Source organism: Mustela putorius, unplaced genomic scaffold (assembly GCF_011764305.1).
Source record: "Mustela putorius furo isolate JIRA1106 unplaced genomic scaffold, ASM1176430v1.1 tig00003901_pilon_pilon_pilon, whole genome shotgun sequence".
NCBI classification, from domain to species: Eukaryota; Metazoa; Chordata; class Mammalia; order Carnivora; family Mustelidae; genus Mustela; species Mustela putorius.
In genome coordinates this window covers 8,659,776-8,681,121 of record NW_025422049.1, presented here as the reverse complement: position 1 = coordinate 8,681,121, position 21,346 = coordinate 8,659,776, and the positions used below count along the sequence as shown (strand labels likewise).

The 21,346-nt window shown below is 47.8% G+C and overlaps 1 protein-coding gene across 1 annotated transcript in view; it reads right to left on the bottom strand.

Annotated features, from left to right (window-relative positions):
• Positions 1-9,395, bottom strand: part of KIAA1210 (KIAA1210 ortholog) — a 50,369-nt gene extending 40,974 nt beyond the window's left edge. Inside the window, exons 1-4 of the mRNA XM_045068327.1 lie at positions 9,285-9,395; positions 8,442-8,498; positions 7,374-7,444; positions 925-1,093 (exon numbers count right to left, since the gene is read on the bottom strand). Coding sequence (XP_044924262.1) covers positions 925-1,093; positions 7,374-7,434 — 230 coding nt within the window. The 5' untranslated portion in view covers positions 7,435-7,444; positions 8,442-8,498; positions 9,285-9,395. The remainder of the gene's footprint in view (positions 1-924; positions 1,094-7,373; positions 7,445-8,441; positions 8,499-9,284) is intronic.
• Between the last annotated feature and the right edge of the window lie 11,951 nt (positions 9,396-21,346).

The window sequence follows — 21,346 nt, the reverse complement described above, 5'->3', positions numbered from 1 at the left end:
GGACAAGTAGGAAGGGGGAAATCCAAAACTTTAGTGGAGATGGCCCTTGCCAATTCATGGAGACAACGCAGAATAGACTCAAACTCCCCTCTACCCTCCTCCCTGCTTTGGTCTATATCATGGCATGATTTGTGAAGTATGATACAAGCCTCTCTGTCCAAAACCATCCCCCCACCAGCAAAGCTATCTGAAATTCCTCATAGTCAACCCACTCATGAAGGACCTCCTGAAGGAGACCAAGGTGCTGTCTGGTTTGCTGATTGTCCCATTCCTAGCAGCACAGGTGAACTCTGGGCAGCACAGGTAAGTCTGGAATGTTCGGGCCAGGCGAACAGGCCAAAAGGGAACTGCGCAGAGGAGGAAGCTGATGGAACCAGGAACACCCGGGGGTACTGGATGGTCAGATATGGAAATGGGGGCATCACAGATGAAAAGTGGGACAGGGGTCTTCCCCGTTCTGGGACCAGTTAGAGCATCTCCCTCTCCCCACCCCCATAACCCGCCTGTCTCCTGGGATGTTGCCTGATCCTTTCTTTGTTTGTTTTTACAGTAACACAAGCGATTTCAGGCTAGACTGGCTTCAGCATCTGAGATCTGAATCCCACATTAGGAGAAGGAATTGCAGATCTATAGTCTGAGGGCCTGGCAGGCAAACCAGGCCTGGCTGCCTGTAGGAGGCAGGCTGCCTTTATTGTAATGAATGGAGGGAGGCCTCCAGCTCCTCCCTAGGGAGACACCTCGTGGGTCAAGTTCCTTCAGCTGTGACACCCTGGACTGTCTGTAGCCAGTGTTCTCGGGGTCAAGGTCCTGCAGCTACCCACCTACTGAGCCTCATGCCCCAACAATAAGCATTGGTGTGAGCATGGAGAAAGGCCCCCAGGCCCCGGCCACCCCAGGCAGTGACTGCCACCCACTGGCCTTTACCTGGCCTCGGCGCGCTGACCTTCCCGAACCGGCTTCAGAGAAGAGATGTTAATACTGCCGCTGGACAAGCTTGGCTTTAGCCTCCTCCCTCCCCGGGCACCCTCCGGCTCTTTCTTCTTCCTCTTGCCAAAAAAGTTCTTGAAGGCTTTGAATTTGGATTTCTTCTTTACTGGAAGTTAAGGAACAAAAGCGAGGCCGAGTGTGACAGTAGAAGGGAAGATGGGGAGGAAATGGGGTCTTTGGGACAGGAACAAGGACCGTGATCCTAGGTAGCCTGCAGACTTGGCTCTCGTCCCCACCCCCCCCACCCCGCCCTGCCCCATACCCTTCCCTGGGCCCACGACACCGTGACACCATGCGTGTGGCCTGCTCCCTTTTTTATAATTCCATAGGACCAAGTGTCTGAGTTTCTGGGGGAGACTTCCTGACCCAAGAAATTCACTCATCTACAGTAATTACTGAGCCCACCTAAACAGAGGTCACCCCCCTGATTTCACATGAGCTTCTACATGCAAGAAAGCCCCTCAGGACCCCTGGAGTTGCAGGTGGGATCTGGGACTGCTCAGATTTGTGTGCTGAAAGGATGCAGATCTATGGGGTAAGGGCTGTCTGGGCGGTGCAGTCAGGGAAGCCGTCCTCAAGGAGGGGATTTGGGAGCAAGGGAGAGGGCTTGGAATTGGGAAGAAAGGGCCATGGGGTAAAGAAGCTATCCATGCAAAAGGCATGACAGAATCAGATACCAAAGTGTTTTGCAAGGAGTGCGTGCGTGCATGCGTGAGTGACTGTGTGCATGTGTGAGTGCATGTGTGTCTGCATGGGTGCGTGCATGCGTGCGCCATGTGCTCTTTGTGTGTTCTTTCATTATTGCTGTTTTGTCTGGATCAGCTACCGCCCTCTGCACCTGCAAATAACTGCAAGTTTGCTCCATCTGCGTGAACCACCAGGGCAGAAGTGAGGCATGGGAGCTTTAAATGTTCCTAAGGCTCTGTTAGGGCATTTCTTAGTTTCCTAACAAGCACATGTGTCTTTAGTGGGGCTCAGCAGAAGAGGGGCGAGGAGAGGGGAGCGCGTATTGCATTCTTCAGAGGGAAGAAGTCAGCTCTGACTGCTTTCACATGCAATAATTTACCAGCGTAGGTATCTCATCCGAATTCCCAACAGTCTGGTCTCTGAAAGGCCTCTTGCCAACATAGCAATGCTGCACTGGCAGGCAACGGCCCAGGCAAGGGATTTGCCAGTGGGGCAGCCATTACAAAGGCTTAGCGGTATAACAGAGAGTACCACCCAAGAGTCAGAACAGTCTGGAATCCTCGACTTGGCTCTACGGACAATTAGCTTGGTGACTTTGGGTAAGGCATTCAACCTCCTGGAAGGAAGCAGGGCAATGAAGGGATCACACAAATCAACATCTCCCAAAGTGTGTTCAGAGGGCTATCATTGGTCTATTGAATGAGAAAGGGATCTGCAAGCCAGTCATTCTGAATAATGCTGGATTAAGCAAAGTTTAGGTCTCTGCTTTCCAATAAGACTTTTCTGGAACTTCAATATGCCTGTGTGAACAGTGATGCTCTAAGATACTGGGAAGCCATGTTGTCTCCCAAAATCATGTCAGCAAAATATCTGGCAAAACACACTTTGGGAAATGCTGAGCTAGGGTTCCTTCTAGCTTGGAATCCTATGGCCTATGAGAAAGGTTTCTACACTTCAAGGCCTACCTTCAGTCCAATGTCCACCAATCACAAAAATCAGCCCTTCTCTCTGCATGCCTAAAACTTGACTGTTGGCCTTTCAAGTTTTACATCTGAATGCCCTCTAGTCTGCCCATCCATCCACCAGTCCTCCATCTACCCATCCATCCACCAATCTATCCATCTATCATCCATCCATCCATCCATCCATCCATCCATTTACTAGTCCATCCATCCATTAACCAGCCCATCCATCCATCCATCCATCCACCCACCTATCCATCCATCCATCCATCCATCCATCCATCCACCAATCTATCCATCCATCCTTCCATCCATCCATTCATTCACCAGCCCATCCAACCATCCATCCATCCACCCACCAATCCATCTATCCATCCATCTATCTGTCCATCCATCTATCTATCCATCCATCCACCAATCCAACCATCCATCCATTTATCCACCCACCAATCCATCCATCCATCCATCCATCCACCAATCCATCCACTAATCCTTTCATCCAACAAATATTTAAGACCAAGCACTTACTATGCTTTGGGTATCAATGAGGAAGGAATAAGATACAGTTCCATGTCTTAGCTACTGTCCCCCACATCAAGGCTGTAGGCAGGCCCTTCTTCACATTCCCTTCAGCAACCAGCACCATGAAAGGCATACACTCAAGGGACATCTGTCACTTCCCTTAAATTGAGGTCACCAAGCAGAGTCATCCTTAAGCATCCAGTAATTTAAACACTGGCCCTTGTGAGGATTCATATAAGTTGTAAAAAGTGTAGGTAAAGAGCTTAGCATAGGATCTGGCATGGTACAAGTGCTAGTAACTGTGAGCTAGTACTAGGGAATCAATAATCACTCAATTCTTTAAAAATTTGTTTGTTTGTTTTCACATAAACTCAAAGCCCAATATGGGGCTTGAACTCAAAACCCTGAGATCAACACACTGCAAACTCTATCCACAGAGTCGACCAGGTGCCCCAATAATTTCTTGTTTATTAAGACCAGAATCAATTATATCTGGACAATTGGTCTATCAGTTCTATTTATCTATAAATAAGGAGAAGCAGCCCCATATCTATCAGTCAATAGTGATCTGTACAGTATAATGATTAGAAGCAGAAGCTGGTGTGGGGTGGGGCAATATAAGAAGATAGAGGACTGTGTGCTTGACAATCTCTTCTTAAGTAATTCCTGTTTGGGATGGGTTGGGCCATTTCTCATCTACCAGGATGTATCTAAATAGGGTCATGATGGGACCAACTTGGCAATTCTACCTGCAGATGGAAAGATTAAAACACGAAGACTCTGAAGGAAACATATTTTTTTCAAGTTTCCTTCTGTAATTTTTTTCAGGAAAAATTCAACTAATTTCTATAATGATAAATTATTTAGAAAGATTCTGGGGTGGCTCAAAAATGATTGAGCAGTGGGGTGCCTGGGTGGCTCGGTGGGTTAAAGCCTCTGCCTTCGGCTCGGGTCGTGATCCCAGGGTCCTGGGATCGAGCCCCACATTGGGCTCTCTGCTCCGTGGGGAGCCTGCTTCCTCCTCTCTCTCTCTGCCTACCTCTCTGCCTACTTGTGATCTCTCTCTGTCAAATAAATAAATTAAATAATTAAAAAAAAAAGATTGAGAAGTTACTCTACTGTACTGATACAATTTAGTCTTTGCTGGAAAAGATTTATCAACTGGATATCTTGGAGGAAGTGCCCTTATCTGCAGTATTTGCCTATTTCTCTGGGGTACAAGTCCCGGCCAGTTTTCACCCAGAACCAATAAGATTTATTGATTCTTGACAGGTGGTCTCCTTCCAGTTTTCTAAAAGAGGAACAACTTTATGCTCAGAGTGTTTAGAAACATATTGGTTGTTGCCCCTGTTGCTTCAAAATCCCCGACTAGATGGAAGGAGGGCAAACCTGCTTTTCACAAACCAGCAAAGGCAGAGAGGAGAGCCTCAGTGGCTAGTAGCTGCACTTAGGATGCAATCTACAAACATTTAATAACGGAATAAAAACACCTCTAATAAACATTCGGTCTCTAAAACTGAATGTACCAAGCATAAGCATTTTATGGGCAGACAAAATTAGACACCAACACCTTTTTATGTCCCTAAATCAGCAAAATGGCTAGTGACTTTAGAACTCTACCAGGGACTAGCCTTAATGATGCATGTATTTCAATTTCTGTCCCGCTGCCCCCAGTTTTCTATTTTTGCTGACCAAAACCAACCTATTTTCCCATGAGGATGCAAAATACCTTAAGTACTCTTAAGTACTTATTCTTAAGTACCTTAAGTATCTCTTTCAATCATGGGCATTAGAAGGAAAACAATGTTTCCATTCGTCCCTGGGGGATAGCTCTGAGTACTGGGGCTGGACCAGGTTGGGGGGTAAGAGCTTTGTTGGCAGAGATGGCTTTGGCTTGGGAGACTCCGGAGCCCCAACCACATCAGACCCCATGTGTGAAGATGGGCCCTGGGAAGTAGTTACCGGTCTAGGAAAGGTCCACACGTTATGTTTCCTGAAACCCCACTGAACTCTGAGACGTTGCCCTATATTGGAGAGTATGAATTGCCTTTCAAGCTCTCTTTTGCAAAAGGGGTGTCTTTAAATCGTCAGCAGCTGAGCCCCGCCCAGGCTGGTTTTCAAAAGCTGCTGTAGTCCCAAAGGCTAGATAGACTTAAACAGCCAGTAGATGTAGAGGTCGCAGCCCACGTTTGTATCCAGCAATGTTTATGTAGGTCACCTCCACACTGGGGAACTTGTGCCCCCTTCCCCCAGACCCCAGGCACCGCAGTAGTGGTCAGTGAGGTGCCCACTGCCAGCTTCTGGAATTTTCCTATAACAAAGCCACTGAATTCCCTGTCCAAGTCCTGCCAAACAGGCAGGAGCTCTCAACATCCTCATCCAATGAGGACAATGTATCACATGCCACAACAAAACACAGTTAACTCCAATGAAGAAATCATCACTGCTGGGTCGTATATTTGCTTACCCACCGCGCACACAGGCAGCCCACCTGGATTGAACTTGATAGGCTTTAAAAATGCATCGCAAAAAAAAAAATGCATCGCGTGACAGTGACTTTGTTCTCTTGCATCACTGCTTAGAAAGAAAACATTTCTAACTGGCCTTTCTCTTCATCAACCTCCAAACAGCCATACTATCCTCTGGCCAGCAAACAATTAGCTCTAAAAGCATACCCAACTGTCTGGGCTTTTTTTTTTTTTTTTTTTTAAGATTTTATTTATTTATTTGACAGAGAGAAATCACAAGTAGACGGAGAGGCAGGTAGAGAGAGAGGAAGGGAAGCAGGCTCCCCGCTGAGCAGAGAGCCCGATGCGGGACTCGATCCCAGGACGCTGAGATCACGACCTGAGCCGAAGGCAGCGGCTCAACCCACTGAGCCACCCAGGCGCCCCTGTCTGGGCTTTTAAACAACAAAATCTTGCAAACAGAGAGAAGGCATTTCCTTACCTTCACTCTTCATCAAGATGTACTGCATTACCACCTTCTTTTGTAGCCATCTGTCTAGCTCATAGCCAAAACAATAGGTCAGTTGGTTTGGTAGGGGTCTGCCTTGGTGAAGAGGCCCATCATTCCTTTTTTTAAATCCATTCATTGATTGAATTTGTGGTGTCTAAGGTCCCTCTGTCTCTGAGACCCAGTACTAAACGATGGTTGACACAGAAACGAAGACCCAGGCCCTGCCCTCAAGGATCCATGCCCCAGGTTCAACATCCCCTCCCCCCCACCCTGACATCAGCCCCACATCAGCAGTCAAATCAGGCTCTGGGAAGCCACAAGAAGGTTCCATTTTGTTCTTCCAAATCAAGTCTTCCACATCACGTTCTACTTTAATAAAAATTGAAAACAGGGCACCTGGGTGGCTCTGTGGGTTAAAACCTCTGCCTTCCGCTCATGTCATGATCTCAGGGTCCTGGGATTGAGTCCCACATCGGGCTCTCTGCTTGGCAGGGAGCCTGCTTCCTCCGCCCTCTCTCCCTGCCTCTCTGCCTACTTGTGATCTCTCTCTGTTAAATAAATAAATAAAATCTTTGAGAAAAAAATTGAAAACAACCCCGCGAACTGTTGCACTTAGTCCTCTTTAAATTCAAATTAAAGTCTTAATTATGCCTGATGGTTCCTTTGCAGTGGTGGGGATGGGGATGTCAATGAGGTTTATCATTGTCTAGTGACTTTTGCCTCACTGAACTGATATTCACTCACAGTCACATATCAGTCCTAGGTGGCCCCACGATTTAGGGAATGGGCACACGTCTGAGTAAATTTTACAAAACGTTTTGTAAATTGAGTCCCACTTAACAGAGGCCTACGGTGACATCTTTTTTTTTGTATTTCCTCTTTATTCTACAAACCGTAAATTTGTTGGTTAAATCTGGATTATATCTACAGTAAAACCTCAGTTGAATCTCTCAGATCATGGTTCTGCTCCATTTTTTTTTTTTTTTTTTGCTGATTAAGCAGAAATACTTTTCCTGCCTTAGTAAGTAGAAACTGGTAATCATCCCCAAAGTAGATTACAGGGCCTCAGACAAACCTTGTGACATCAGAGACGGATCCCCCAAAAAAGAGACCCCAAAATTGCGAAGTAAATGCAGACTGAGTCTAATGTTATTAGAAATTTGATAGGAACTTGCTTGCTTGTGACTTCATTTTTTTTTTCCTAGGGGTTAAACACAGTAAACAAATCTAGTTCCACGATTCCACTGGGCTACTTACCCTCATCATTGGCCTCCAGAACTTCCAGACTTCCAGAAACCTCACTAAGGGATTCAGCCATAGTAGGATCACTAAAGGAAAATATTGAGTGAAAAAGCAAAAGATCATCACTTCATGTCCTGGGCATAACACACTCATTTTACCTCACTCCTTATCCTTCCATTAGATTCTTAAACCATTCAAGGAAAACCAGACCAAAAGAATTGCCATGAGAGAGAATTACCCTTCTTTAAAAAGAAGATCATGACTTCATGTATATGAAATGTCTAGAACAGGCAAATACACAGACATATACATGCAAGAATTCATCACTGCATCATTTTAAATAGCCCAAAATGGGAAGCCATCCAAGTGACCATCAAAAGGCTAATTCTCCCATGACTCTGATTCTATGTCATGGGAGTATCAACCGTCTCCACCAGAACAGATAATCGATTGAGCATCGGCTGTAAATTTTCCCTTCAATCTAACCTTTTAGCAAAAGCTTGGGGTGGCTGACAGGTCTAGGGAAACCTGTCTGTGGATAACCAGATCATTAAAAATCAAAACTGAAATTTTTTATGGGAGTTTATGTGGATTGGGGAGGGGGAATCTGAGCAGCACCCTAGCCCAGACAAAGGATGCTATATTCATGGGAAGCTGTAGAGAGGCGGGCAGAGACTGGCCTCATAAGAAATCCCCCAAGGGTCTTGATCTGACTAGCTGAAGGACCATCAAGTAGGGGTTAGGTAGTTTCTGGAGCCCCTTTCCCACCCCCAATCTGCTCAGCCCCCAGACATAGTCAAACTGCCATTGCTATCTCATGGATGGATTCCAGGCGGGTCCTGTCCTGCCCCCAGCCACATGCGCCCCCACCCCCCACCCATACATCTCCGGAAGTAGAGAGGGATGCCCGTGGGCTCTGAGGTTAAGGCCAACTTGAGAGGTCACCAGCAAGAGTGACTGAGGCCTTGGAAAGCGAATGCTTCCAAACCACGGTGAGGGCTGACAGGGCCCTGCTGTCAAGATGGCTTCAGACCCTCTCACTTTGAAGTCCTGTGATTTCCCAGGGTGTGTGTTCTTTCTTACCGTGGTGAGTAATAAACCCAACTCGTTCGATGACAGGTGTGTCTCGGCCGGCCTTGGCTGAAAAGTATTGACACTATGTTCAAGTCACTCAAACTCTAATGAACCAATATCACAGTTCTGCCTGCAGATGACTTAATCCCAAGCCCATACAACACTCACAAATTCTCTATCTCTCTCTTTCTCTTTCTCTTTCTCTCTCTCTCTCTCTCACACACACACACACACACACACACACACGCACACACACACGTTCCACCTGGAGATTTAGGAGGAGCAAAGGGATGGAGAAATTCAGAATTGCCTCAGAAATTCCAAGGGAGGACTGGAGAATTCCTTGGGCCAGCGGCAATTCACATCATGGGTGAGCTCCTGGGCCAGTTTAAAAACATACCAGCACCCCTCCCCCCAACCAAGACTAAAGAAGGCTTTTTAGACACTGGGGAAATAAACTCTTTCTGAGCTTTGGAGAAGTCCATAGAAAAGGAGCATGTTTTCCAAGTTACCAGACCATGGTCCTGGTTATTGTCCTTAACCCAACACAGGCGGGGGCAGAAGACAGCGAAGCAACAACAAAGAGAAAAGTACAGAAGCCAAGAGAGAGAACAAAGCAAGAGGACATCTTGGCAGTCTCCGAATCCCTTAGAGCACTTAATAGAATTTCTCAATTTGACTAACACCACCATCAGCTGAGCTGTCTCCCTGTCTCAACCACCCAAACAACCAACAAACCACCACAGCAAAACACACATGCCTCCCCTTGATTTGAAATTCTCTTCCCGTTACCACCCCATTTCTCCCTGTCCCTTTTAAGGAAAACTTAAAAGTTGGGTCATCTATACTTACTATCCTGATGTCTTCACTTCTTAGTGTCCTGGGCTCAGAGAGTGAATTCAGGCTTCCAACCCAAACTCCTTCCAAAGGACTCTACCAAAAGGGCTCTTAACTGAATGCCACAGTGGGTTCCCAGACTTCCCAGCAACATGTGACACGCCCTCTTTTTTGTACAATTTTATCACTTTGCCTTTTTGACCATCATACTCCTTGATTTTCCTCCAACCTCATTGGCTGATTCTTCTCAAACTCCTTTGCATTATCTTTCTCCTCTCCCTGGATCTGAAATGTTGTAGCCCTTAAAGCCTCTGTCCTTGGCCCTCTTTATCTGTGACCTCTTCCTTGGTAGAAACCTGAATGTGAGCCACCACTGCAAGCCACGTGTGCCATTGCAGAATTCCTAGTTGGTCGCATTTAAAAAGTAAAAGAAAATGGGGGGAGGGGTTACTTTGACCTCAGCAGAGCCCAAACATTATCACATTTTATTTAACTCAATAGAACCAAAATAGTAGTGGCTTGACAGGTAATCATCATAAAACTAATAGCAAGGGAATATTTAACGTTTTTTTTTTTTTCCATGCTAATTCTTTGAAATCCAGTTAGCATCTCACACATACGGCTCATCTCAATTTGAGCTGGTCAATTTCAAGTGCTAGTGACTAGTGGCTACCACATCCTAAATGATCTCATTCAGATTTGAAGTACCATCTATACACCTCTGTACTACATAGCCCTATAACCAACTGCCAAGCCAACATCTGCATGGAACTCTTGCTTCCCCTCATACTCACTTTTCCCCCCACCCCGGTTTTCCCCAGCTCTGAAAAATGCCACTAACTAAATGCTCAGACTGAAATTTGGGAGCTCTTGATTCCTCTCTTTTCCATTTTTGCCTCCTTACTTTCCACACGGTGGCCATGTTAGTCCTACCAGCCCCCTGCTCGAAACCCCCCAGTGGCTTGCCAGCACGCTCAAAGTCTCAGCTCCTTATCCACCTCCACCCCTGGACTTTATGTGATCTGGCCCCATGCTCGTGCCCCCCTGACCACCAATCCTGCCAACTCCCTCCTGCCTCCCTCTGCTGCAGCCTCACTGGCCTTCTCACCCAACATACCCAGCCCCTTTTGATCTCAGGACCTTCACACTTGCTGCTCCCTTTGCCCGGAAAGCTCCTGACTAGTTCCATGGCTGGCTCCTTTGTAGCTTTCAAGTCAGCTCAGATGTTCCCTCCCAGAGAAGACCTCCATGACTATCCTGGCTGGAGCCTATGGTTTCTCTCCATCACATGGTTCTTTATTAACACCTTTACAGCCCTCAGTGGTACTTAAAATCATATTCTATAGTAATTCACTTTCTTGTCTGTCTTCTCTAGTAGAAGGTAAATTCCAAAAGGTCAGGGACCTCATGTATTTTGCCCATCACTGGATCTCCCAGCCCCTAGAATGTTACCCAGCACACAGCAAGCACTCAAATGTTTGGTGCACGGATGCCTCAGTTCAGTAAAAGAAAGGGAAGTAACACAGGAGCCATCTTTGTGGTCAGAAATGTCTTAGAAGTAGAGGCGTGCTATAGGAGCACTTATCCGGGGGGAGGGATCCCCTTGTCTTCCCAGCTTTGCAGGGCCTTCCTTCTCGCTGAGTGAGGTGGGGCCTGCTCCTAGGTTGTTTGTCTATGCAGAACGAAGCACGCTCAGGCCCCTCCTGTCCTCAGTGTAGAGAATCCACTCCTACATGTCCCAGCCACAAGAACCCTGGATGGGGAGCCCTTAGCCTGTAGCTGGGCTAAGCCTAGGACCTCACAGAGGAAGCTTCAGGAACAGGTACCCTGCCTCCGTCTACTTAACAGCCCTCCACCACGGGCAAAAGTCCTTTTTGCTCGCCCTCGGGCTGACCTTATTAACCAGAGCTTTGCTTCCCAAGTACCCCCCCCCTCACCCACAGAGGCATCATTGTATTTCTTTTTATTTTATTTTATTTATTTATTTGAGAGAGAGATAGTGAGAGAGAGCATGAGAGGGGAGAAGGTCAGAGGGAGAAGCTCCCCATGAAGCTGGGAGTCCGATGTGGGACTCAATCCTGGGATTCCAGGATCATGACCTGAGCCGAAGGCAGTCGCTTAACCAACTGAGACACCGAGGCGCCCATTGTTGTATTTGTTTCACGTGTCTTAGGACAGCTAATATAAATCTAAGGTGTATTGGTTCCTTCATTATACCAAGCCTCTTTAAGAGCAGCCTTTGGGCCACCTCCTCTGCTCTGTACTTTTGTGTATGATATTTAGCAAAAATGCTATCATTTCATTGGTTTCTCAAAAAAGTCACAATGTTTGGTCTCAGATACCAGCTTGACCGTGAGCCTCCCTGGTTTCAACTAGTTTATCAACTTCCTGCTTCCAGCAGGATGGGAGCCAAGTCCTTGACTCTTGAAGTCCTCGGCAATCTGGTGTCCCCTACCCCTCTTCCGTTGTACCCGAAGTCCATCCCCCACTCATACCCTCACATCCAGAATTGCCCATCATTCCCCAGATGCACCATACGCTGTCAAGTTCGATGCTCTGTCCACTAGGCCTAGAATGTCAACTCTTTCATCCCCACATCCTTAAAATCCTACCCTTTCCTCCAGACCCAGCTCACAGGTCACCACCCGTGCCCCATGCTCGTGGCCCTTTGTGCATGTTTCCATCCCACCTGATCTCTCCTTGAAGATAAGGACCATGTCTTGCCTCTCCAGATGTCACCAACACCTAGAACGAGGCCAGGTGCACGGGAGGCGCGCGCTGCGTGTTTTTCTGGATGGGTGAACACTAGAGCAGGGAGTAGGGGGTGCTGCCCCAACAAACAGGAAATCAGTAGGGAAAGCGGTCCCCTTTTTAAAACACACTGGGACAATACAAAACACACTGTGGGAAAAAATCCCCTCAGCACGAAATCCACGAAAAAGCTGGAAAGTTGAATAGGGAAAGATGAAATAAAGGACATTTTTATCCAGTAAATGAGAGGCCTTCAGAACCACTTCCAGGGAGCGTAAAATCATGTAATAACGGTTGTCAGGAAGGCTGGCCCAGCAGGGATATAAAGTTTCATTATCGGTCATCGTTTAAATGCCTACCTGCCCTTGGCCAACCCTGGAGGCTTAGGCCTCACAGTTCTCTTTTGCTTCTCAGACTGTCTGACTTGAGGGCTAAACAAGGGCTCTATGGGGGGGAAAAAGGAGAGAAACAACAAGGGACTAATGCCTGTCTTCCAAGGTCATTGAAATTTTTTAACTACAGCCTAGTTCAACTTCAAGGGTTCAGCAGATTTTTGCTTGACAGCTTTGCCACCTTCCCAGTGTGGGGAATGCTAATGGAAAGCAGCTGGCCTCACTTTGTAGAAAATAACCGAGTAGGCTGAAACGCTTTTCAGAAGTAGAGTCTGTGGGGGCGCCTGGGTGGCTCAGTGGGTGAAAGCCTCTGCCTTCGGCTCAGGTCATGATCCCAGAGTCCTGGGATCGAGCCCCACATCCGGCTCTCTGCTCAGCAGGGAGCCTGCTTCCTCCTCTCTCTCTCTCTGCCTGCCTCTCTGCCTACTTGTGATCTCTGTCTGTCAAATAAATAAATAAAAATCTTAAAAAAAAAAAAAAGAAGTAGAGTCTGTGGTGGGCAGAATTCTAAGTGGGCGTGCCCTGTCTGGGTGGGCCTAACCTAATCAGGTAAGCTCTTTTTAAAAAGTGTGTCCAGAGGTCAGATAGAGAAGTCAGAGATTCTAAGCCATGGGAGACACTCTCCTGTTGGGTTTGAAGGAACAAACCGCTATGTCATGGGGTGTGAGGACCACGTGGCAGGGCCTAGCAGGTGGCCCCCAGTAGCTGAGAACCAAGCCTCAGAGGACCTCAGCCCTACCATCTCCAAAGCCTAAATTCTGCCACACACCAGCCCATTCAGAAGAAAAGCTCTGACTTCAGATGAGTCCTCAGCCACAGCTGAGGCCCTGATGTACACAGTGCCGGGACACCTGACTCCCGGACACCAGGAAGGGGTACGTCCATGTTGTGCAAGACCCGGAAACGCAGATGACTTGTTACACAGCAATAGAAAATGAATACAAGCCAGCTCTAGTTGAGGAAGGAGGCAGAAGCAGGGTAGGTTTAGAGCCACAGAAGATGAAACACAGAACTTGGTAAGCAGCCCTCGGGATTTTCTGCTCCCTTCCTCCAGCCCAGTTAGCTCTAGAACTTCTGCTTGCCTATATCCTGGGTGGAGGGAAACAATCCTGATGGCCATTTAGTCTGGCTCAGAGAGCCCTTGGCTGGAGAGCTGCTGGAAGCAGGAAGTGCAGCATGGCTTTAAAGGCAGGGAGCCGGGGCGCCTGGGTGGCTCAGTGGGTTAAAGCCTCTGCCTTCTGCTCAGGTCATGATCCCAGGGTCCTGGGATCGACCCCCGCATCGGGCTCTCTGCTCAGCAGGGAGCCTGCTTCCTCCTCTCTCTCTCTCTGCCTGCCTCTCAGCCTACTTGTAATCTCTGCCTGTCAAATAAATAAATAAAATCTTAAAAAAAGGCAGGGAGCCTTAGGCCACCTTCAGTGACATCTTCAGTGACTTCCACAAAGCCATGCCTCTGAGTGCCCAAAGGTGTCAGGAGGAAGACAGATGAGGGATAGATGGTTACTTCTCTACACTCCACACCCATGCCTACAGGCGTATGACTGCCACAACTGTCAAACAGATGTCTAAACATGCTCTAGGGTACTCCTGCCAAGGACACCTGCTCTAGAAAAATTGTCACCCAGGCCTTTCTCCCACTCAAGGAGGCCAGAGAAAAATGCAAGCCTGCCACCCTCCACATCCCTACCGTAGATAGGGAAGTCTGTTTCAGGAATATCTCTTAGCACCCTGATCATCAGCCTGGGAGTGTGGAGCTTTGTCCCAGAGACTGGAGGTGGCCCCCCAAAACCAGGTGTCTCAGCAGAAAGACTGCTCAGAATTTCTGTGGAGATACGTCCCACCACCAGAAGACAGCAAGAGGAAAGATGCCCCCCTTATCCTAGGGGAACAGCTACAACAGCTGCCCTGGATTGCAACTTCTCCTCCTCCTCCTCCTCTTCTTCTTCCTTCTTCTTCCTTCTTCATGCCCTGTCCTCCTCCTCCTCCTCCTCCTCTTCTTCTTCCTTCTTCTTCCTTCTTCATGCCCTGTCCTCCTCCCAGGCTTCCATTTAAAAGCTCTTTACCTTGCCTCCATGTCTGCTTTTCCTCCCTCCCCATTGCACCCCACCGCCCCCCCCCCGAATAAGCCAGTAGGAGCTCAGAAAGACCCAACCCAGGCCACCTCTAACACCTTCCATCCTCCAAGGGTTGCACATGTAAAGAGCTCGGCCAGAAAGCTTCTTTCCGCCATTTTTCCAGTGGCCCCAGAGCCTAACTGATGGGGAGTCTCGTTATGTCTCGTCAGCCCACATATCCTACGATTAAAGTCTCTGTTCTTGCAGTCAGGGGCAAGTGATAGCAGTTAGCCTTGGGTTAATGAAATTGCGGAGCCCTACTCTGTGCCAGGTAAGCACTGTGAAAACTGGTTTTACGTGCATTCTTTACTAAAGCCTCACAACAGCCCTGTGAGCTGGGCACTGTTATGTCCCTTCCTGTTTCCCAGATGGGGAAACTGAGTCTCACTGACATGAGGTCATCTGTGCAAGGTCGCACAAGGAATAATAGAACTAGGACTCAAACCCAGTTCTGGAAGATTCCGGGGAGCCCGAAGTTCAACCACCACCCTCCCCTCCTCCAAAACTTGGCAAAATCTGATAAATATTAAATGCACCCCCCCACTCCTGCCCCCAGAGAATCTCACATGCTGGCCTATGACAGAACCCCAAACTAGGACAACTAGCTGAGTCACCCTCCGCCCCTAACATCTGGATCAAGATTTGTGGGCCAGTTTAACAACAAAGAATCCTGCCCCCAACGGCTCACTAGCCCCACGTATTGCAATGAGCTCTCGCACGTGCTGAAGGGAACATGTCTGTTGCATGGGCCCCTGGGCTGCCAGGCTGGAGTAGGGTACCAGCCAGGGGAGCAGGAAGCATGGGGGCCCTGGGGGACTCAGGGGAGAGCCAGGATTGAGTCAAGGGGCCCCAAGGATGGATTTCACAGCTTCAAGTGTGTGTTGCACGCCGAGGGCTCTGCACCCGACCTCTCTGTCAGCGCTCAAGCCCATCCCAAGCAGAGTGTGTCTGTGGCTTTTTATTTTATGAGGTATTTGCTGCAGTTGGTATTAATACAGCTGGTATTAATACAGCTTCTAGCGATCCATAATCCATCAGTTTGGCGGGGGGGGGGGCGGTGAAAACTCTCCAAGTGGGGGAAGGAAGGCAAAAGAAGAAAGGAGGTGGTGGCCCTGGTGCAGGGAATGAGCTCTCCAGGGCTGGTTGGAGCCTGTGGGCTACAGCCCAGAGGCTTCCTGACCTTTGAATTCGAAAGACCCCTAGAAGATGAGACACAGGTAGTCATTTTTTGCAAGGGGTGGGGGAGGAGGTAGGAGAGCTAAAGGGGGGAGAAAACCAGATCCCAGGAATAAGCCCCCCCATGCCAAGCTGCACCATCCATACCTTTGACGAAGGCAACTTGTAGCTTTTTGGTTTCATCTTAAGGCCCTTTAAGCCCACTGGGTGGGGGCCAGGGGACGCAGTCTCAGCTTTGCCTCATGGTTATGATAACTAGCCCTGGCCTCCCAGTTCCGAAGGGCAGGGAACAGAGGTCTCTGGACACACTGTGCCTTAACGGGGAGAGGGTGGGGCCTGGGGGGGAGGTTGCTGTCCCCAAAGGGTACATGCCCCCTGAAATAAAGATGCACCCAAGAAGCTGAGAGCCCTGGCCATTCTTGATCAAGGTGATATCTGAGAGCCCGAGACCCCAGATTTCCTTAGCCCTTAACCCCGCAGACAGCACTACAGCCAGGCAGAGGCAGGGGTGCACTTAGAGTCACAGGAGGGATTACCCGAAGGTTCCCTGATTCCCAAGTCTCTCCTTTTCCCCTAGCCATGGCATTGCCTGCTCTTTCCACATGGCCTTGAATCCCCACCATTGGAATCACTCCCTCTGAACCAGGCCACAAAGTCAGAACTGTCTTTCCCAAAGCCCCTCTTCTTTGCTACCCCAAAGTCTTTTTGCAGACCTACTATGGGTTCGGAGTTGCAGTGACGAAATACAGAAGTTAGCACCTACGGAACAGTTAATGTGGGCACACATCAGCTCATTCGATCCTATGAGGTGGGTACTATTGGGTACTATTGATTCCTGATCCTCCCCATTTTGTGGGGAGGATCCCGAAAGGCTAAGTAACTGCTGAGGGCCACGGGCAAGTCCACAGGCAAGGCGATGTCGTCTGACTCCAGGGCCCATGTGATCTACATAAAATTACCCACTCCCTGCTGACGAGAAACAAGCACACGTGAAACATTTGAGAACTGTCTCTGAGTAGGAATCAGAAGGCCTGGATCCTGATTCTGCCCTTCCGACAGATTACCTTTGTGGCCTCAGTTCCCACACTTGTAACGTGAGGTGGTGAGACTAAATTATCACGTGCTCTCTTGTGACGTTTTTATGACAAGGACCCGAAGGCTAAACTCTAGAGTACTGACTACATAGAAGAGAGGTCTGTAGGCCCCCAGAGTCTGGGAACAGGAAGCTCGAATGTGCATTGCCAAGGGGGGAGGGGAACAGCAAAACTAAGCCAGAGAGCTAAGATCTCGAAGTCAAAGAACAAGGGAAGATGAGATGGAAGGGAAAGAGCAGGTGGAAGAATCCGGGAATGGAAAGTGTGTAGCCATAGAAAGTTCTAGAAGGTGATTTTGTGGGTGGCTCCCTTAAAAGTAGCACAAGGCTGGAGGAATCATGAAAGGCCTGAGAGATGAGACCCACCTTAAGACGGGCCTTCTGCTGGGCAGAATAGTTTGTTGTCAGCTTGAGCGCTGAGGCACTTACTTGAAAGTCAGCCTAGGTGAGTTGGGGGTGGGAGTGGGGGCAGGGAGGACAGATGACAGCCACAGACCCTGGGCCACCGGAAAGAGCCTGAGAACCCTGGCCCAGGAAGACATGCTCGGGACAATGAGGCATGGCGGCCCCTGTTCCCCTTACATCCCTTTTGCCCCAGGGTCAAGTCTGCTCTCACACCTGACTGTCCCACCTCTTTGGTCCAGCGCCAACAAAAGAAGTCAGAAGCTCCTGGACCAATACCAAGGGGCCACGGGAAGAGGTGCTGGAACCGGGGACACCAGACAGCAACTGACTAGAAAATACAGTGACCCAGAGCCTGGCACTATTCCAGACACCAGGAGGGCAGAGGAGGTGGGGATCTCCTGAAGGAGCCAGGATCTCCTGGCTCTCCTGGAGCCAGGCCAGGCCAGAAGGCTGCTAGTTGAGGAGGGGAGAAAGGCCCAGATGGCCAAGGGCAGAACAAAGTTTCCCAGTTCCCTTCTCCTGTGTTCACTCTTGGCCACAGAAGCAGAGAAAACACACAGTTTTCTCAAGACATTCCCATGCCCATTCGTTCCCTGCCACCCGCCACGCGCTTCCCTGGCAGGGAAAGGAACAGGGCTGTCACTTGGAAGAAGTCAGTGAGGTGCGCAAAGCTCTTCCCAGTAGGGTCACCACCTCAGGGGAGAGGAGAGTGGCAGTGAGAAACTGGAGAGCAGCTATCTCCTAAGTTTCCTTAAAATTGAAGAATTTTGGGTCAAAATGGCCTAGGAGAAGAAGAGGGCCCACTGAGGGGAGCACATGGGAGGAGCCCTACAGTGGGGGCGGGAGACACCTGGCCCCTCCCCGCCACAGACACCACTCTGCTGCCCACTTGAGACTGACAGATAAAGACCCAGCCAGCATCTAAGGAATAAAGGAGATACTGTGTGCAAAAGAGCGCCGTGCCCGGGACAAAGGAAGTGCCCACTGAACAGTAGGTTTTTTAAAACAACTACAACAGGTAGGGATTTGGGTGTGAGAAATGGGCTTGAATCAACATCCTGTCTGTCAAACATGGATACCTGGGCCCTCCTCAGCCCGGGGGAGTCTCACTCCTCATTGGCGGCAGCGGCAGGCCCAGAGAGAGACCTGCTTGCTTTCGAAGCTCCCAGGCAATCCTGATGTAGAGGGTCTAGGCAACCCCTTTGAGGGAAACACTGCGGTGAATCATATGGGATACTGGGCATGACTGGGACAGAAAAGCCAAAGTGGGAAGCCATAAGACATTGATGGCAGGACCAGATGGTGAAGAAAAAGCAACTTGAATGATATCTAGAGAGGACTGTGACCACAAAGGAAGGTATTTAGTTCTTCTAATAAACATCTCTAAAACTTGACCCTTTAATGAGGCCCGCAGCAATTTTTGGAGAGTTGATGTCCTAGCTCTGCTTGAGCCCTGAGGCCTAGGCATGTTGGGTGCTTTTTCTGGGCCTGTTTTCTCACCTGAGAACTAAAGGATTCAATTAGACTTGGAGTCTAGGATTCCTTTTAGCCTGGGCATTCTAGGATTTTATGATTCATTGAGATAATTGATGAAAATGCCCAGTACATTCCTGGAGAGGCCAGAGAGGCCCATCTAAGCCCAGCTTCAGTTGGCCAAGAGGGGACCAGCCTACAGAACAGACCCTTCAGAATCCTGTCAATATTTTCAGAAAACTCTCCTACTTTCTGATTGTTTAGAAATGATTTTTAGAAAACAATTTTTTTTCTTTTCTTTGTCTCTTACTTAAAGATTATTTATATATTTGAGAGAGAGCAAGCAAGAGAGAGAGAGAGTGCATAGAGGGAGAGGGGGAAGCAGACTCCCCACTGAGCAGGGAGCCCAACATGGGGCTTGATCCCAGGACCCTGAGATCATGACCTGAGTTGAAGGCAGTTGCTTAACTGACTGAGCCACCCAACTACCCCCTAAGCTATTTTTTTTCCATTTAAAAAAGCAGAAGCTGTGGAAAACAGTATGGAGTTTCCTGAAAAAAAAAAATCAAAATAGAATTACTGTATGATCTAGTAATTACACTACTGGGTAATGAAAGCACCAATTTGAAAAGCTACATGCACCCCTATGTTTATTGCAGCGTTATTTACAATAGCCAAGACACAGAAGTACCCCAAGTGTCCATCAAATGAGTGAATAAAGAAAATGTGATATCTATATCTATATATACATATATATGTATACACACACACACACACACATATATATGTATATATGTGGAAATAATAGCTGTAAAAGAATGAAATATTGCCATTTGCAAGAACACGGATGGGCCTAGAGGTTGTAATGCCAAGTGAAATAAGTCCGAGAAAGACAAATACCATATGATTTCACTCATATGTGGAATTTAAGGAACAAAGCAAACGAACAAACAAAAAAAAACCGAGACAAAAAAAATCAGGCTCTTAAATACGGAGAACAAACTTGGTTGACAGAGGGAAGGTGGGTAGGGAAATAGAGGGAATTCAGAGCACACCTATCACGATGATCCTTGAGTAACATACAGAATTGTTGAATCACTATATTGTACACTTCAAACTAATAGAACACTGTATGTTAATTACACTTCAGTTTCAAAAAAAACAACAAAATAATTGCACAGGGTTGCAGGAGATTTGACTTAAACTTCCCCACTCATTCTTTCTGCCCCTTCAAAACATATATTTTTGAAATCTTCTCAAGTCAGAAACCCATCCCTATAGGGGAGCTAACTACCTCATCCCAGAGACCTTCCTGCTTTCTCTGAGTCTGAAAGAGAGAACATAGGCCATCTCTGCATAAAATAAGGTCTTAGGTCTTTGACACTTGGGCTTCTGAAGCCACGGGAACAGTGGAAACATTCCGCATATGTCAAAGTAAAACTATATTCTTCAAAAACAGGGGATGGAGGCTTTGTGGGGATCTCCCCCCACTTCTCTCCCTTAGAGGTTTCTGGAGACACACTATAAGTAGCACGCATGAAGAGGGAACTCACATAGAAAACTCTGTCTGTGTGCTTTATGCAAACTCAGGGGGAGCAGACTCTTCTACCTCCTCTTCTGGGCTCTGCTTAACCTGTGGGTAGGTAGATGCACCCCGGCTCCCAGGGCCCTTTCCTTTCCCCAACCCCCACGGACATCAGAGGAGACTCCCCCTTTGACTTACTTTTCTCTCCATTCGTCCAGAATGCTTGAGCTTAGGGAAAAGGGAGATCTGAAGCAGCGAGAGCTGATGCAGGGTAGGGAACTAACATGACCCATAGCTTATAGGATAGGCTGGTCCTTGGCCGTTGAGGTCCACAGGACAGAAAATAAGAGATAATGACCCTATTGATGGAAGAATGCAACATGACTTGAGCAATCTTCAGTAGCAATCTTTTGTGAGACACAGTGCCTGCTGCTTTGTTGCTCTTTCCTAATCCATATCTAGACGTTCCCATGCCCTGTATCTCTTCTTTTTCTCCCCTCTTGTTTCCATTCCTCATTTTGAACATCTCCCTTCTATGCTTTAGTGGATAAATGAATTATATTGTTATAATCTTGTCGTGTTTGTAACAAGGAATACAGCTTCAAATGTTCAAATCAGATGAGTGAAATGGTTTATGTTTCTACTTTCAAAAGAAAAGTCAAGTAAGCTGCTTTAATAGTATGGCATCCTTTGTTGATTTTTTTTTTCCCATTTAGCCTTGGCCCCAATAGAAGAAACTCTTCCTCTCCCTCTCAGGCTCTGAGCCTTTTAAAGGACAGAAATGCAAACTAATAATAATCTTCACAAGCTGTGTGACCTGGGACAAATTGTGTAATTTCTCCATGCCTCAGTTTCCTTAGCCATGAAATGAATCTGTCTTGGGACAGAATTTGGGAAGTGGAGGGAGTAGGTAGTTTGAAGGTATGGTGGTCACAATATCGTGTTTTTCTCTAACGTTCTTGATTCTGTGATTCAGTAGTGTCCATGCAGACCTTCCTTTCTTGCAGAAAGAGAAATCTGGCACCTTGACCTTCTGAAGAGGAAGGATAATGTAGTTGCAAAAGGGTTAGGCTGTGGAGCTACACAAATCCAGCTTTGAATCCTGCCTCTTGTCGGTTAGTTGCTTGTGATCTGGGGCAAATCAGTGA